This window comes from Molothrus aeneus, chromosome 4, assembly GCF_037042795.1.
Source record: "Molothrus aeneus isolate 106 chromosome 4, BPBGC_Maene_1.0, whole genome shotgun sequence".
In the NCBI taxonomy this organism is placed as follows: Eukaryota; Metazoa; Chordata; class Aves; order Passeriformes; family Icteridae; genus Molothrus; species Molothrus aeneus.
In genome coordinates this window covers 30,084,988-30,103,067 of record NC_089649.1, presented here as the reverse complement: position 1 = coordinate 30,103,067, position 18,080 = coordinate 30,084,988, and the positions used below count along the sequence as shown (strand labels likewise).

The following is an 18,080-nucleotide window of genomic DNA, read 5'->3' as shown; positions in this document are numbered from 1 at the left end:
GGCAGGCCTTGCCGGGGGTGGGCAGCCGGGGCTCTGGGCAGGGCTGGCCGAGCCGGAGGCACCGAGCTGGGAGGATGTGCAGTGACAGCCCCGGGCTGGGAGCTCGGGGTCAGCACCCAGGGAACACCTCCAGCACGGAGCTGGCTCGGGAAGGGTTAGGCAGGAGCCAGCGTGTGGCTGTCTGCATCCATCCACACAGACGGACACTAAGATTAGAAAGATACTGCAGGGTTATTTTGAATGACATAGTCCAGGCTTGTACACTGTGGGAGGTGTGATGGGAACCCTTTCTGTCTTTCTTGATAATTTAATGAGCTGTTGTAATGAGGGATCCACCGAGCCCCTCATTTGTATGCAGTTCCCACATGAGATGTGAATATTAAATTCCTCCAAGTATGAATCAGCACCTCTTACTCCCACAGCTTCCCTCTATCTCTCAATCTTCACCAGCTCCACAGCTCCAGATTACCCTCATGGTCCCCTGGGCTCCCCCCCACTTCACTGCCACCTCAGTAGTGACCAGAGGAGATTGATGGACCCAGATCACAGCCAGAAGCATCAGCCACTCAGCAGAACCAAGCAGGAGACAAGGTCTGAGTTCTTTTGTGAAAGCCAGCTGCAACCAGGCGAGTGCCGTGCCCTGCTAGCCTTTGGGAAGATTGTATGGCATGGGAAATTTAACCTACAGGGCATTGCTGCCTCTGACACCTGGTAGTTTAAATAATGAATTGGTAATTATAAACCCTTTTGACATAAAAATGAAGTTTAAAAAAACAAACTTTTGAGACACACCTTTTGATGGTGAAGGGCTTTCCCACGTAGATTCCACCAGCAGCCGTCACTCAGCACTGGCAGACAGCAGGTGCTTGCCACTCCAAATGGGGAGAGACACTCACCAAACTAGAAAAGTCAGGGGCTAAACAAGTTTGCAAAAAGCAGCAATTCCAGTCCAGAAATGATTTCCATAGCAGAGAAGAGGAAGTGTTCCCTGAGGATAAGGAGGCTGGCTGGATTTCACTTTTTTTCTGCTGAATAGATGTTCTTTAGTATGCAATAAAGAAGGAAAAATAATGGGAGAATGGGACAAAACTGAAAAATTCACAATTGCAGTGCAAAAGTCACCACATGCTCCTGCAAAACAGGCTGTTCTGTATTTCCACAGTCCTGGGAGTTGTAGACCAGAATTTCTCAATAAAGTGTGCTAAGCTCAAAGGCATGAAGATGGCGACAGATCCAGACTTGTCAGTGCCATGAACACTTGTCTTGGCCACAACATACAGCGTGTACACAAAGTGCTGCATCCACCTCTAATGCCTTCCATGTTATACCCAAACCTGTGCAGAAAGTCCCAGCCCAGTAATGTTCAGAAACTGCAGTTCAACTGCATGTCTCAATATAAAAACAAACCCAGGATTTTAAACACCACAACTTCTGCTGTAGAGTCCTTCCCACAGTCACCCACCCAGACTCAGCTGCTTGAGATCTCCAGGACCAAAGCCAAGAGTGTAATAGGAAGGAGAAAGTACAAACACCATACCCAGTAAATGGGAACTTTATTAAACTACCGAGTTACTCAGAAATGTATAAATGTTCCATTAAATACAGTTGGTTTTCTTTTACACAGATTTATAGAAATTTATTTACATGTTCCAAACACATTTAAATTATTTTTCAAGCTTGCTACCAATAAAATTTGTTGCTTTCTTTAAAAAAAAGGAAAAATGTCAATCATCTGCTCTTGCAGATGTGCATACATCCATACAGATACAAATATAAAGGGAGATGCTTTTGTATCTAACCCACAATGCAGGCAGTGTCCAAAAAGCTTATCCAAAAAGCAAAACATTTGCCCTTGCAGAAAAGTGGGCTCTATAAATTCTCCCTGTGGGACAGACTCAAACAAGAGGCCCTGTGCAATACTTTATGGTGTTTGGGTATGATGTCTGCATCAAGACTGGCTAGTATGTGGGAGGAGCCAAAGGCCCCTTGCCAGATTCAAACCTCAAAGCTAGCTGTCCCTGATACCAGCCCGTGAGAAGCATGTGAGCTCATTCTCACTGAATTACACTCTCCCAGCACAGAGGGATAGAGCAGACAAACAGATCTAGCACTAGCATGTCAGTGCCACTTGTCCAAAGAGATTTCCCTTTTGTTTTTTATTTTATTCTTAAATGAGGCTTCATTTGTAAGTGAATAAAAGGCAATTCTTTAAATAATGCTTAGGAGAACAGCACTTTCTCCACCTAAATACATTTCTATTGGGAAGATGCACAGCATGCTGAATGAGTTTTCCCTCATTCTCTGTATCTTAGTCTGAGAGAAGTTAAATTTGTATCTGCAAGTAAAAAGGGGTGTTTTTTACTTTGCAAAAAGCTTATCAAATGCTAGTTTAATTCCTTTAGAGTCTTTAAACATAAAAAACCCACATTTGAAGCAACCAAAGAACTCTACAAAAACATTGTCATGCGTAAGCTCTGTGTTTCATGCTAAATATTCTTGTTGACAAGGAGAAGGAGTAGAGGAGGAGGAGGAGGAGGAGGCAGGGAAACGAATGGCTCAATCAGAGCCATTGCAACATTCAAGTAGTTTGGTAGTATACAAACCAGTGGAAACATGGAATGGTAAGAAAGTGCTCGGCACTACATTGCAGCCTTCAAGAGCTGAACTGCAAACATCCTGATATGTATCATAAATATATGGCACTTCACTATGACCAAAAGCTGGCAAGTTTGCTTGTGATCAAAACAAGTCAGGAGTAGTCGTCATGCCAATGGCCCTTCCAACAGGCACAGCCTCCAGCTGTGCTATCCAATGCAGCACCAGCCATATCCACTTGTGCATGCAAGACAATGCTGCCACATTCTTGGAGAACAAGCCTCCTGCCCAGCAGAAAGCCTTCCCCAGACACACATACACATTCATAAAACATGCTATAAATTCTTCAGGGAGGTTAAAGACAGCCATAAACAGCAAAGGTCGTGTTTTACAATTTTTTGGCCAGCAGTTCCCAGTCTGTCCAATTGCCAGCAATGGACTTTGCAACAGGCAAAAAGAGCTCCCGAATCCAAGGAATTGAAAACAATGGAAAGTACAATCACCTAAGTTCATTTCAGTACTGTTCCACAGGATTCATTTTGACATCAAATAAGAAAACAACAAGCACAAAGGCTTGAGTCCTAGGAAGAATCTTATATACACAAAAAAAACTGGCCTTAATCCATGTTTTCTATCACAAAGTGTTTCATCTCATAGTTAAAACTTCTTAAAACTTTTTGGCTTTTGGTAACTTTTTTTATCACAAATGCAAAGATTTGCTGTTCTGCTCACATTCCATCACAGTAGCTTTAAATACATTCAAATTCATAAAAAAGGATTTAGACCAGAACACAGCTACTTGCCCTTTTCCAACAGTGTGCCGTACTTCAATAAGCACATGATGCCATGTATTGGCAAGGTTAGTGTTTTAAGGAATTTCACTACACAGACATCCAGTGCTTGGACAAGTGTTCACATTCCAAGATTAAAAAGCCTCTCCCTTATTTCAATAATGGCTTCAGGATTTTACCAATTGTGGTTCGGTTTGCATCCTTCAGTTTAAGAGATGCCTTTTCCACTGTTCCCTGTTCCTTTGGTGCAGGCTCTGCTTTGGTGCTGACAGCTTCACCCTGCAGGATGCTTCTTCCAACCACTCTAGCACTATTTGCTCTCTTTAAAGTACTCATGCTGTTCTCCTTTGGATTTGGATCATCAGAGGTCGCTGCTGGCTTCCCTTTAGGCAGCCTCTGGGACACAGACCTTGTGATGGGTGGAGGTCTGGATGAGGTGGACAGATCCACTTTTGCACGCTTTGAAGAAGAGGCCACTGTATTCCTTGCAAAGTTTGGGACAGCAGGTGGTGCTTTGGGAATACTGACTGTGGCAACCTTGGTGTCATCTGCAGGGGTCTGGGGTTTTACACTGGAGCGACACATCTTTGTTTCATCTGTCTTTGATTTGACATTACTCCTAATGGGTTTAGAGATTGGCTTCTTGAGAGCGACTCTGTCCCTCTCGAAATGAGCACTGCTTGAGGTGACAGTACCCCTTCGTAACTTTGGCTCTTCTACTGACATGCTGTGCCTGAAGGGACTTCTTGGCAGCGTGTCTGTTGTGCCTCGGACAGAGCTGCGGTGAGACAGCCGACTCTCCACGGTGCTGCTTTCACGAAGGGCTGGCTTGGCTTCTGGCTTTTTCACGGTGCTGGGTGCCCTGTTCGACCGAGAAATAGGCACTACTTTCCTCATACTTTCATTCTCAGAGGCATTTAAAGTTCTGACAGGTCTGGAAGGAGCTGTGTGGTTAGGGCGAGTGCTACTGGGTTTTGTGGAGCTTGGAGATCGATCTTTTAGAGAGTTTGTCTTTGGTCCTACTGGATCTTTATTTTTTATGGGTTTTTCTTTAGGAAGGGTGTGCTTGCTATCAGCATCATCCTTATCATTGGCAGAAGTGTGAAGAGACAGGTCCTTGTCAGAGGTGGAATTCAGGTTTGAGAAGAAAGATCTAGCCTTGTGTTGAGCATCATTGCCAGAAGAGCATGCTTTGCCAGCCTCACTTCTTATTTCATTGTCTGCCAATTTAAAATCGTTTCCCTCTTCAGAGTCCAATGTCAAAGAACAATCAGTCGTGGTATCTGACATGTAGCACACCGGCCCATCTTCCCTACTTCCTGAAACACTTGTATCCATAGACATAGGGCTGCTGCTGCTGGGCTCTAAAGCTTCAGTCTTGCAACCCACTGTCTTGGCTTGATGGTCACGGGCCTCTCTGGAACTCCTGCCAGCTGGAGGCAGCTCATCATCAGCAGTGCTCAGGGAACGGAAGCTCAGATCATCCAGAGTCTCCAGGTCTGTCCCACCAGCATCCTCTAAATATATTAAAGGTGCATCTTCTGCAGGCTTTGCTCCTTGGATATCAAACTTTCGTAACCCTTTAACAAGTTCACGCTCCTCAATTGCAAGGGCCAGAGCATTTATGTCTGTGGACTCCTCGCAGGACACGTTGGAAGTGTGCAAGTTGTAGTCGGTGCTCCTCTGTGAGAAATGGGCACCAGGACTGGCTGAGCCGCTGAGGTGGCTGGGCTGAGCTGGAGGCACCTGCACGGGGCCACCACTTTTCACTTCCATTTCAGACTGCTGGTGTAAGTGCAAGGTATTTAAGTTGAGATCTCTTGTTTCCTTGGATTCCGTCCAGGCTACGTTAGGTTTTGCTTGCCGGGTGTTTGCACGGGGAAGGCTGTTAAACTTGTTTGGATCCTCATCTTTGGAGATTTCCAGGAAACTCTGCAACTCCCTGTCTGCAGTCATCCCCAAAGAAAGTCGAGAGCGTCTGGAATTTGTGTTTCTGTACAAAGGGCTTTGAGGCCTCTGCTGCAAGAAGGGAAGAAATTCTCCAAGTCCGTTTTTAGCCAACATCTCTACATCATTTTCACTGCTGCTCCGCCCAAAGCTCCCAAGCTCTCCAGCTGCCCAGGATTGACGCTTCTCCTCCAGCTCCTTTCGCCTTTGCAGACTATGGAGCTCCTGGATCTCTCGTTCCCTATTCTCCTGAAGGAGGAAAATCACAAATATGTATCTCAGAGGACAGTGTCCTATGCATAAGAACAAGGCACACTCCTTCCTCTCTCCCTTTATTTCTTCCCATGGAAGTTAGCTCCTACTGCTGTCACCCACTCCCAACCTCCAATACATACACACACATGAAATCACCTTGGCAACCACAGCCTGCAACCATTAACCCTATGGAGAGCAGCTCCCTGCATAACTAATGGGATGACACATCCATCTGGTCAGCATACGCGAAAAAAAGCACCAGACCTTGCAAAGACCAACAAATTGACCCATCAAACCCAAGCAGATGTCACATTTTAGAATTACAGAACATGCTGAGTTGGAAGGGACACACAGGGATCACTGAATTCAACCCCTGGCCCTGGACAGGACCATCCCCCAGAGTCACCATGTGCCTGAGAGCATCGTCCAAACACTTGAATTCTGTCAGGCTCGGCGCCGTGACCTCTTCCCTGGGCAGCCTGTTCCAGTGCCCAAGCACTCTTTGCTCGAGCCAAAGAGTTCCAGATAAGATGGAGAGCACCAAGTCCTCACTAAGTTTAAAGGTGGCAGTCTTACCAGGTGAGTAAACCTCTATCTAATCTTAACATTTGTATTTTAAGACAAACTTGTCTGACCAGCACACAGCCAATGCAGTTTTTCCAACCTACCTTACTACAACTGCAACTGTTCCTCAGCAAGTCCAATTTCTGCACAGTGATACTTTCCTCTACCATTACAGACTGAAAATTTTGTGAAAAGGCATTGCTTAATTGCATATGAAAGCAAATAGAAAAGTTAACACAATGCCTCACAATAGTTAGACATCAACTGACACCACTCAAGGACCATCAATCAATGTCTCACTTCAATTTTGGATCTCATAATCACTGTCGGTTTCAAAAACTGCCAACTGTAGTACAGAGATTGCCCACGGTAGGAAGGAGATTTTGGCAGCTAAACTGAGGGATTTTGGTTCAGGAAGCCATAGAAGAGGTAGTTTGAATTTGAAAGACAACACAGTAAACACTTTTTTACTAAAATAATTAGCAGTGATTTACTGTGAATATCAGCATTTTAACTGTTACCTCTAGGCTTCAGATTTATTTTAACTGCACCTTTGGTTGAACTTTCTGGGTTACTTTCTGAAATGAAGAACTTGGCTTGCTGCAGCCAGTACAGCTGTAGCAAAAGAAAGGAAGAAGAGGCTAGTCTTGACAGAGGATTCAAAAATTACATGATTTTCCAGCATGTTGTTAAATCTGGTCTAATCAATGACACACTGTTTAAAAAATCACACCTTTATTTGTCTAACGCTTTGTGTACTTCAATCTTCCCATTGTTGTGACAACAGAAGAGCTGCACCACTAGGAAAAGTCACCTGAAAGCTTTCAGTAAACAAAAGCCTAATGCTTTGGGATGAATGGATTAATCTACACCTCTTAAAGTGGATTTGAGACTACACTGGGCTCTGAAAGATAGGATGCATTAGAGACCTAAGAAACCTGAACATCTAAGAAAGGAAAAAGAAAAAACTCACATTTCAGGAAAAATGTTTGGCAGGAAGCTTTCCTTCACAGGTATGGAATTACAGAATGAATTCTTGCCAAATGCTAAAGGTCAACTTTAAATATGCCATTGTCAAGAGAAATTGTTAAAAATAGTGGCAGATACTAATACCATATTAGAAAAAGAATATTTTAACCTCACCCAGAATATCTTTAGGAGATTTTACTCAGATGAAGAACCTATTTTAAGCACATAGTTAGACATGCCAAAAAATTACAAAAATGTTTAAATATTTGAAATATGTGCACATGGCCATGGTGGTACAGGCCAACTTTTTAGATTGTTGGACGTGCTGTCAACACATCACATTCTTTTGTCAGAACTGCCATTTTTATTCTAAATTGTTCTGGTAATGTTGTAGGAACAATGGTCAATCCACAGTTAGCAAGCAAATCTTCTCAAATTTGCAAGCAAGAGTCTAATTTGTCATTATTTAGAGTGTATGTGCTTATTACAAAGAGGGGACCTCAAAAGTGATAGCTATCCATCCACCAATGTAATATGTGACTCTGAATGAAATCTTCAATCCCCAATATTTGAACAAATCTGGATGAAGTCCTCTCTTGCTAAACTGACTGCAACAGCTATCACCATTTGGTTTTAGACATTTGTGCAATGTGCACCCTCCTGTAACTATGTGCTGTCTTGGGTGGTAAAGGTTAGGCAAACTAATGGTACAACAGGCACATTAGCTGAACATCCTGTCAGCTCGCTCCAAATCAATACTGTTCTTTTCTTTCTGAAACAAAGCTTTTATCCAAAGTGCTGCCAAAGGCAGATTGCAAAAGGGCACTGATCCAACTCATTAATTCTATTTATATAGGCCTAAAAAATGTCTGTAACAATAGACAGACTTTGCTGTACGAAAACTAACCAACACCAATACTGCTCCTCCATCTTAGTACATTTCCTGAATTATTTAGGACCAATTCAGGGTACTCAGCGAATGAATGTCACACTGGGGATAAGGTATCTTGCTGCCATAGGCCTGTTTCAAGTTTTCACCCACAAAAATCCTTTGAAAGGACAAAGTAGAATACACAGCCCTCACTTTATTTGGTGAAGTGCCTCTAGCCACGTAGAGGAAGGCAGTGGAGAGCCTGAGCTAGTGTGGATTCAGGCAGGTACATCCAAGGAATGGCAGGGCACACCTCAAAGCCTTTCCAACTATCCAACACTACCAGGCCAACACCTGAACAGTGACCCATGGTCAGGAAATCTGTGCAATCTGTTTCACAGCTCAGCTTAGTAGCCACCAGCCTCCTCACCAAAACAGAAGGGAGGTGGCACTTACAAGCAGGTCAATGAACAACCCTAACAATCATCCCAGTGGTCTCGCCCACCTGAAACAGAAGATGCCGAGCAGCAGGGCTGCTCACAATGGCCATTCCCACCTGGCTTCTGGCAAGGAATGCTTCCAGGAGTGCAGTTTTCTGTAGTCATTTGAGCAAATAGATCAAATACTACAAGATGCAAAATGCCCCTTAAGCAGAAAAACCAACTTAATTCATGTGAGCCAATATCCATTTCAGAAGTGTGAGAATCCCATTCAGCACTCTTACCTTAACAGATGTGTTGAATCTTATACAGAAGTCCCTAAATATCTGGAAACACTCATCCAACTTCATAGTTTCTTTGTCTTCACAGAAAAAGTCAATGAGAGCATTTCCCTCCTTTTGCAGTTCTCGTTTCTGGTGTTCAAGCTCCTTCAGATGCCTTACAGCAAACTGCAGCAAAAACCATACACACATGAACCAGACAGAAAAATTAAAGTCACAACAGGTCATGCATATATTAGGAACTTATGAAATTCATGTTCCAAGCTAGAAGCTGTTACAGAGCCCAGGAAATTAAAATTTTGATGGAGATCTTGTACTAACAAAAGGACACATGCCATTTCAGCAAACTGAGTAAAGAAAGTCAGGAAAAATGGATCAATCAAAATGTACATTCTCGTGACTAGGATGGAAACCAGGAAAAAGCTCAAAATCCCTTGAACAAACTTACTGCTTTAAGTTTTAGATGAGTAAAATCAAAGACTGTACTAAAACATTGACAGACGTCCTGGGAGCTCCTTAAAAGCTCCTCATTCCTTATTTTCCCATTTCCCCTTCAACCTTCAACTAAGCATGAAGGATTAATTCCTCCACCCCACTTTTCCAAAAACACACATGAACTGATTCATGGATATACACCACAAAATCAATTTCTTCCTAAGGTGACCACAGACTACAAGAAAAAAGGTTTTCATACTTGAAAGGCAAGGAACCACTGAAAATACATGTATTTTAACACATCCCGAAAACGTTCCCCTGAAGTAGCACTTTGAATCATAAGTACAGAGCAATACAGACAGGATGAGACTAGTTTAGTGGAAGAAGATTCAGGAGGAAGAGAATAAGGCTGTGATTAGACTTTGAGCAGCAGAACTCCTTGAAACACTTTGATTAGGTGCCCTGTCTCCTCTGTCTGCATCACCAGCTATCCACTTCTATTCTTGCACAATCCCCCATCTGACACCACCTGTAGCTCAAAGTAACCTGAGAAGAAAAGTTAATTTTTCAGACAAATCTCTTCTCTAACTCATAGTCACCTAAATATTTTTTATTTTTCATAATGTAGCACTGGGGTGGGAAAATGCAGCTGGAGGCACTGGTGACCACTTAATCCAAACCTCCTTTCAGGAATTACTTGGAAAATTTTACCACTAGGATAGGAATAAATATGACTTGCTAGTCTTAAGAAAAAAAAAGAAAAAAGAGGGGACAAATAAGTCCACAATAAAACCTGAAGATAAACTGGACAACTGATAAAAGCATACATCAAAAAATAGTTCCTCCCACATATTTCAGGAGTTTATTCACAAGGGTGAAATAATCAAAGCTGACTTTTAGATCAGCTTGGTTATCACCTGTAATTTAGAAACAAAATCCGGAAGTGTTTATGCAAGGTATGCATTTATAAATTATTTTTTCCCCAACATTTCTTTTGGAATGTGGCCTAAACAAGGTTGTAGTGTTACATAAAACCACCTATTAAATTTTTTAAAATCCCAAACATGTTAAAACATAACATTAAAGAGTCTGGGTGCAATGGATAAAAGCCAACAATTCAGAGTGAATGAGGACAGGTATTTCAATCTTAACCTGCCCCTTTCTTCATCAGCTTTTCATCTCCTGAAAAACTACAGGGACTATTAACTACATTTGCAAGTTGAAAATCAGGGTGGGTTAAGTTCCAGATCAACACCTGCCTTCTTACTTTTAATAATTACCTGTAGTGTGAAACAGAAAAAAATCATTTAATTGAAGTATAATATGTATTTCTCAGGGCATCACCACATACTCAGAAAATACCAAGAACTCTGCTTCCAAGGTAAGTGCTATATACATCCAGGCCTGTAAAGTCAATGCAGTACTCAATAAAATAAAAAAAAGGAGAACCCACACAGCATAATGGTATGGCTCTGAGTAAGAGAGACTCTGTGTTAAGGGTAAATTAGTAGAGAAAAGAGTCCCTTAACCTTCCAGCTTCCAGCAATATCTCTTCAGTCACCCAGCCATCAAGATTCGTCCCTCAGCACACCCTCAGCTAAAACTGATGTGCTCCAGAATAACCTAACATGCAGACATTATATTTTGGGCAGCTGCAAAGTACAAAACCAGAGACCACTCCAAATTGTCTTATATTTTAACTACTGATCTTCATCAGTGACTTCGCACGCACTAAACATGCTTGCCTAACAAGCCTTGGGCAATGTACACTCAATATCCCTCCCTGTAAAAACACAGCCCTTCCAACAATCTTGCTTGACAAACAGCAGGAGGCTGGAACACCTTTGTACAAACTGACAGGCTAGGCATATTAGAACAGTGCTTCTGTTTATTGACAGGTCCACACAAATTACATTCAGCTGAGGAATGCTGCTGTATTCAGGCAACAGTAACACATTAACACAGATATCCTACAAACCTGGAGAAAGTTTTCCATCTGGTGAAAGAGTTTTGGGTCTCGTCGGATGCTGTCTTTAACAGATCTTGTCTTGACAGAGAGTGAGTGCAGCTCTGCTTCTACACTATCAATGGATAACCTAAAAATAGCATGTACAGAGAACGTTTATCAAGAGAGAAGGAGTGGCCCACAGGTTAGCCACAACTGCAAAAGTGGATGCTTTACATGAGGTGCAAACAGGCTATCAAACAAGACCTGCCTGTTCAGGAAATCTTTCCAGAGTAGACACTGAAAATTAGGAGAGAGATAAGCACATTTCTTCTTATTTGCAACCTGAAAAGATTCCCATGGGGTGTGGTTTCATGATTAACTCCAGCCAGTCCTACCCACCTAACCTTAAAAAGGTTACTGCTGCCCTGCTTCTGTCCAGGTGTTCCTTTTCTCTCCTGGTGCCTAGCACTCATTTTCAAGATGGCCAGCCATCTCTGTGAACTGAAAATTAACCTAGGAAAAGGAAAAAGCCAATTTGTTCCAGATGGATCCTTTGCTTGGTCCAACTGACTACATGACTGTTTGAGTCCAGGAGCTACCACAAAAAGGGGGCCACAAGAGACCATCAGCCAGGACTACTGATTTTGGCAGTAGCATCTGGCATCATGAAATTGCACATCACACTCTTCTAAGCAGCCACAGCAATGCAACCCACACAGTCTCAACCCTGCAGTTACAATATTTCATCCTTCTACTAAACACCAGCAGTGAAGCTGCTGCTGTGAAAAGGGAACTCAGAAACTGAAGCTCACAGGAATCTGATCTGGTGTAATCTAAGTGTTGTCCTGGGAGACCCACTTTCCATATAACAGGAGCTCCCACCTAAACCTCCCAGTCACTTTGAGGGTAAATGCTTCTAAACCTATGGCGTTTCCTTCACAAAATAACTAAACTTTGCTTAGGAATTGAAGCAGTATAGGTAGCCAAGTGATATGAACTAACAACTGTACACATGCTCCTCCTAAGGTTGTCTCACCAGCAGCATGAATTTCAAACACTAAAGCTGAAGAACCTGTGGCAGCCTGACTGAAATGCACATGGCAGCAGATGGTGACACATCTGTAAGTTTGTCAGTACACACACAAATTAATATCATATTAGAGCTATATATGCAATAATTATATATATAATAGTAATATATATAATAGTTCCCTGTTTGGGGAAAACATGGTGGTTTTGCAACTAAGAAAAGCAGTAGAAAATACAGGCTACATTTTTCTGCCTGTGAAGGAGGAAGAGGATGGCCTACAAGTAAAGAAGGAAAGACAACAAAAAATAAACAACGTAATGGTAGTTGTTTTAACATGCTCTAACTGGATGGATTTATGAGCAACTTGTACATGACAATTCTCTCTAAAGACCTTCCTCATGCCCAGTGGTGAGGTACATATTTAATTTTGTTTCATTTTCATGTACAAAGTGCACTCCCTGAATAGACTTCAGCATGAGTTACAACAGAAGATTTTCAGTGTTAACAAAGGTGATCAAAGAACAAAGTGGTTAGAAAATAAATATCACCAAATTTGGGACTCTGCCTGCTTCTCTCCTGTTTGCCAGGGGGCTTGGATGCTGAGGAAAGCTACATTCCCCAGCAGGCCACATGGCAAACTGCCAAAAAGGTGTGTGGGTTGGATGGCAGAGAGCCACACAGGTGGTCCCTCAAAAATTTTCTGATTAACTCCATGGCCACTCCTTTCCTCAGAAGATTTCAGTCTTTTGCAGACATTACTTAACCCTCCATCAGATCTAAGAAACTGGATTTTGCAGCTGGGAAAAGAATGTAAATAGATTGCCCTAAGCTCAAGAGTAAGGAAGTAGCAAAACTGGGAACAGAACTTCAGCATTGCTAGCTTCCAGGTTTCAGATTTAGATCACACTGTCTCACTCAAGTAAGCACAGTTACTGAGGTACGAATCAGCTTCAGTTTAAAATTACGCAGCTTCAGACTTTAAGCTGAAAAAATGCAGAGCCACAAACCCTTCAGATTTTCCAATCAATGAAACCTCAAAAAGCATCTAAGTGAAGCCAGGGCCAGCACCTGCCCCTGATACCAGATTTGGAAAAGTATTGCAGCCTGCTCAGAAATTGATGGAAATTGGATTAAGGAAAAATAGTATCATGCTTTTAGCTCAATCCCTTGAAAGTAATGAAAAGGCACATATATTTGACAGAGACAGAATTACCAAAAACCTATGGAGATCATGTAATAAAAAAACCTCATACCTGAAGGCACATTGCAGGCATACTTCTGCTAGTAAATGGAAATGAAGACCTCAAAGCTACAGTAAACATTTGTAAAGATCTGTTTTTGTGCCAAGACTTTCCTGAATAAGCCTCATTGCTTCACAAATGAGAAAATTCCAATTTCACTCCAACCGTAAGTTTTCAGTTTTCTTTTAACTCACCTGGCGGCATCATGAACACTCCTAATTTTTTCTGAAAAGTTGAGAAGAGCAGCATCTTTCTTTTGGGCTTCCTGAAACAAATAGAACAAAACCAAAACACACACAATCCATTAACATTCCAGCACCATGCCAAAATCCCTAAGTCTGGCAGTTCTAAAGCTTCTGGGAGGGCACTTAAAGGTTTCTCTCCTGCATTGTTTTTCTTCCCATTCAATCCTAACACAACTGAGTGGACGGCATCCCTTAAAGAAAGGCAGGGATCAGAACTGGAGATTTTAAACAACAGCTTCCATTTTGCATATTTTCCATTGTAAAATAATAGCTGCTTCTGCCAGTGAACACAAGCCAGATGTATTAATAAGGAATGTCAGGGAAAGAACAATCTACTGATGCCATTGTTTGAGGAGATACAATGCTTCCTGCACAAACATCAATTTATACCCAATTAAATCTCTTAAGCCAGTTTGTACACAGATAACCAAAGTCAAATAGATGCATTTAAATTCTCTCCCTTTTAAAATCAAAAAGTTTGAAAGGAAGGAAAAATAGCTTGAAAATGTCTGCAGCAGCTTTAAAAAACACACATCAGTCATTAAGGGAGGAAGAAAAATCTGTCAAGAAGGCTGTTCAAAAGACTCAATGGGAAGATTGAGAGAATTTTTATCAAAATAAATCACTTCCACAGTGTAAGAATTTGGGACAATAAGAGAAAATCTACAGTGAAGAAGTTTGATGAAAGCAAGTTTCTACATGATATAAAAACTTAACCTTTCCATGGGGTTCCCGATAGGATGACCAAGTAGAGGTAATTTTTGGTGAATTTCATGGCAGGAGAAGAAAGATGAAGATTAAATCAAAGCTGTGAGACAGTTGCTTTTTGGAGGCACATGGCCCCTTATATTGTGTATCAATTAATGAACCTATATTTGCAGAAGTTGCTTATACCAGCAAAATACATTTTCTATACCAGAGCAACAAAATGCAGCAGACTCATCCCAGGTTTGTTTGCTTTCGTGTCTGCCAGCTTGAGCAGCGACGACAGTTTGAATCCAACAGCATTGCCAGCATAACCTCCCTAAAAAGAAACAATTTGCAGAAGAGCAAATGAGAGGCTGAGGCATGACATCAGAGCACTGCAGCACTAACAAGGAAGTACAGCCCACCAGCCATCTCCCTTTGGGATGTCACTTACCGCATTCATAATATTCCCAGCCTGAAGGACCAAGTGCAATATGGAATGCAGCTCCTCACAAGTCATTAACTCTGTAAGGAACAAGGAAATTGCTGTCTAACAATTGTTTGTTTAGAAATATAGTCAGTTAGCAAGCTCCTTTTCATCTCCAGCTTTTTTTTAAAATTTGACAAGAAACTCCAATAAACTGAAGAGGTCATGGGAAAGATAATGGCACTATTTAATTCCAATTCACAAGCACAACTGACAAACCTCAAGTGTATTTTCAGACTTTAACTTAGCAAGTGTAGTATTTCCAAGGCAACCTCCAGCAGCTAAGGAAACATTTGGGGCCTAATTCTGCAATGTGCAAAATGTCTCATGCAAGTGGTTAAGTATCCTCACCACCTACTAATTATTCCGGTGTGAGGCAAGTGTTCTGCACCCTGCAGGATCCATTTGCCATCTGCCAGGATTGGGCTTTTGAACAACTACTCTTTTTTTAGGAGACTTGGCCGTAAGGCCTGAAAAGATAGCAGACAATGTTTAAATTTTCCTTGCTTATCCCGCTCCCATTATGAATCATCATTTTATTTCTGTATGATCACCAACTTAGAACAGCATTTGTTTTACTTGTCATATCAAAGATGATTTAGCACAAAGTTGTATTCAGTGTGACATGGAGTCACATGGAATAAAACAGCCTTTTAAAGTTTTCCCATCACACAAGCCTGGTTTATATGTATGTATGTTTATTTCTTTGCAAAATGCACAGTAGTGTTCTGTGTAAAGTCATACACCCTTTCACCCAGCCATATACCAGCAAAAAACAGTGTATGTGCAAAAAACAATATATGTGCACCAGAGGGATTGCCTTAGAAATAAGATGTGGAAATTCAAAACTGTAAAGAGTTAATAAATGCAGCACAGCAAACCAAGCAACTCCAAATTTGCAATTATCCATATGGCAAGAAAATCACTATGAGCTGGTTGTAATGTGAGGTACTATATGTTATATCAATGAAGAAAATAAAAGGTGGAATCCTTTTGATTGTAGTGTAAATACTTTGAAAAACTAGTTTGGTTCCAAGTCCACATTCTGTAATTTATCCTGCATTCAGCTGCACAACACAATACAGTAATGAATTCTTTTGGAAGCCCATAGCCCTTACACATTTGTATTTCAATACTGGCAACCTAAAAACATAGAAATAGTTAAATAACATTTGATCTAACAAGATAGATCCAAGGTGAGGACACAAGGATGAAGAGAGAGGAGAGAATAAATAAGAAAACAGCAAATTTCACAAGGCCAAGAGGAGAAGGCAACTCCTAAAGACTTCACACAGTAGGAGCCCGCCCTGCGTCACTGTGACATCCATCCATCTGCAGGCTAGGTGAGAATCCACCAGGCTGTTTAGACCATCCTAACCCTTAGTGATTATCAGCATTAAAATTGAAGTAAATATTCTCTCCATTTAATTACAGGAAAGAAACCTAGGAGACAGCAATAGAAAAGGAGACATAGTTCCTAAACAACTTGAGGCTATCAACAAACCTTGGAGTGAAAAGACCAAAAGGAGAAGAGCACATGACAAAGTGGACTGAACACAGGGAAGGCCCAGTCAGTGATTTGTGTGACTGGCCTGATGCAGGAGCTGGAGACCAAAGTGGCTCCTCTCTGGAGGGCATTAATTCACCACTTTACATATGTCTTGGGTGAAGGACACGAAGGACGTTAAGGTGTGGCTACTTTTATACATAACATATTCCCTCACATATGTCTGTTGCTCAAAACACAAAGAACAATGATTTAAAAGAGATGCTAATAAAAGGCCAAACTCAGACCTAATCCTAAGTACTGCACACTTTCCTGAGTCAATGAGAAGTTCAATCCCCACTGGTGGGAAAATGCTTTTTTTCCCTTTGCTTTCACTTGAAAGGACTATTCTAATCACCAGGGCTCATAATTGAATATTTTAATTAGTGCACTATTTTATACCCACTACAAGCAGTCTAAGCAGTGATCTAGTAGCCTGTCAAAAAATTTCCAACATGAAATACGAATTTCATATTGAGGAACAGGACAAAGAAGAACTCAAGATAATGTAAAGGGTCAGCATTAATGTTTAACTGGAACCAGGAAATCAACTATTTTCCTGCAGAGTAGAAGACCCTACATTACCCAACAAACAGGCACCTGCAGCAGTTCAAAACTTGAGAAATGTAAAGAGTAGAACAGGTATGCAGAGAAACAGAGAATACAAACAGAAAATCAAGGAATAGCAAAGGTATTCTTTACAATAAAGATTTTAACCTATCAATATTGCCACCTCAAAAGGAAGTAGCCTATAGAGAAATTTAGAAAATAGTCATTTTTTTCTATGGATCTCTGAAAGAATAAGCAGAGAGGTGTAACAACCACATTCCATCAGAGGGAGAGCAGTGCAGGAACGAGCAAACTGCACTCAAAAGATGACATCCTAATTTGGTCATAGACACTTTTGCTTCTGTCAGTTTAAGATACATTACTTTTAGGCTTTGAACATGAATTTGTTGCTAGTGTACCCAAAGTCTCCAGATTTTTGATTTTGGAAGCAAAGATCCACCAGGCACACCCTGATGGCATTTGTCAGAGGGGAGTTAGCCTCCTTTTAATAGCTAAGGTACCTGAAATTCAAGCTCTGGTCTTCGTAATGCAGGCTAATTAACATGCTAACAAAAACAAGAGTATTAGGCATGTCCCAACATATTTAATTACCTTTTGTTGCCCGTCTTATAATTTTCATGTCATCCTGTAGAGAAGCACAGGAGGGTGAGAACTCCCTCTCCAACACCATGGCTTCAATCCTAAGAGCATAGCTGGAGTACACGAACAGGTTTAGAACTGACAGCCAAAAAAGAACACTTATCACAAACAGAACAAACCAACCATCTCCTTACTTTGGCACCTGGATTAGTAAGTACATGAAGGAATCAGCTTGAGACAGTTTTGATACATCTCCATCAAAGGCTTTTAATTTCTTTACCTAGAAAAGGAAAAAAAAACACTAGCAAAGAATTTAATGAAAGATCAAGATTAACCTGACTTTGGAGGGCAACACCTTGAAAAGCAGTAAATTTAAATGAAGGCATTGGAAAATCCACCCAGTGACTGAATGGCTTCACTGTCCCAAGATCCTGTAATTTGCACACACCCCAACCAAAAAAAAATTTTAAAAAATAGCCTCACTCTTCTCCCAGAACACTAGCTACACAGTCCAGCAGCAGAAACCATGCTGATGGCCCTGATTGCTGATTTTGATTTCTGATCAATGATTGCTTTCATCACTACGTTTAGGATACTGA

General features: G+C 41.4%; 1 protein-coding gene across 1 annotated transcript in view; it reads right to left on the bottom strand.

Annotated features, from left to right (window-relative positions):
- Positions 1-1,534: 1,534 nt before the first annotated feature.
- The window catches only part of FHDC1 (FH2 domain containing 1), a 32,284-nt gene continuing 15,738 nt past the window's right edge, over positions 1,535-18,080 (bottom strand). Inside the window, exons 4-11 of the mRNA XM_066548187.1 lie at positions 17,676-17,761; positions 17,494-17,594; positions 14,754-14,824; positions 14,529-14,636; positions 13,562-13,632; positions 11,127-11,244; positions 8,717-8,881; positions 1,535-5,582 (exon numbers count right to left, since the gene is read on the bottom strand). Of these exons, the coding sequence (XP_066404284.1) occupies positions 3,537-5,582; positions 8,717-8,881; positions 11,127-11,244; positions 13,562-13,632; positions 14,529-14,636; positions 14,754-14,824; positions 17,494-17,594; positions 17,676-17,761 (2,766 nt within the window). The 3' untranslated portion in view covers positions 1,535-3,536. The remainder of the gene's footprint in view (positions 5,583-8,716; positions 8,882-11,126; positions 11,245-13,561; positions 13,633-14,528; positions 14,637-14,753; positions 14,825-17,493; positions 17,595-17,675; positions 17,762-18,080) is intronic.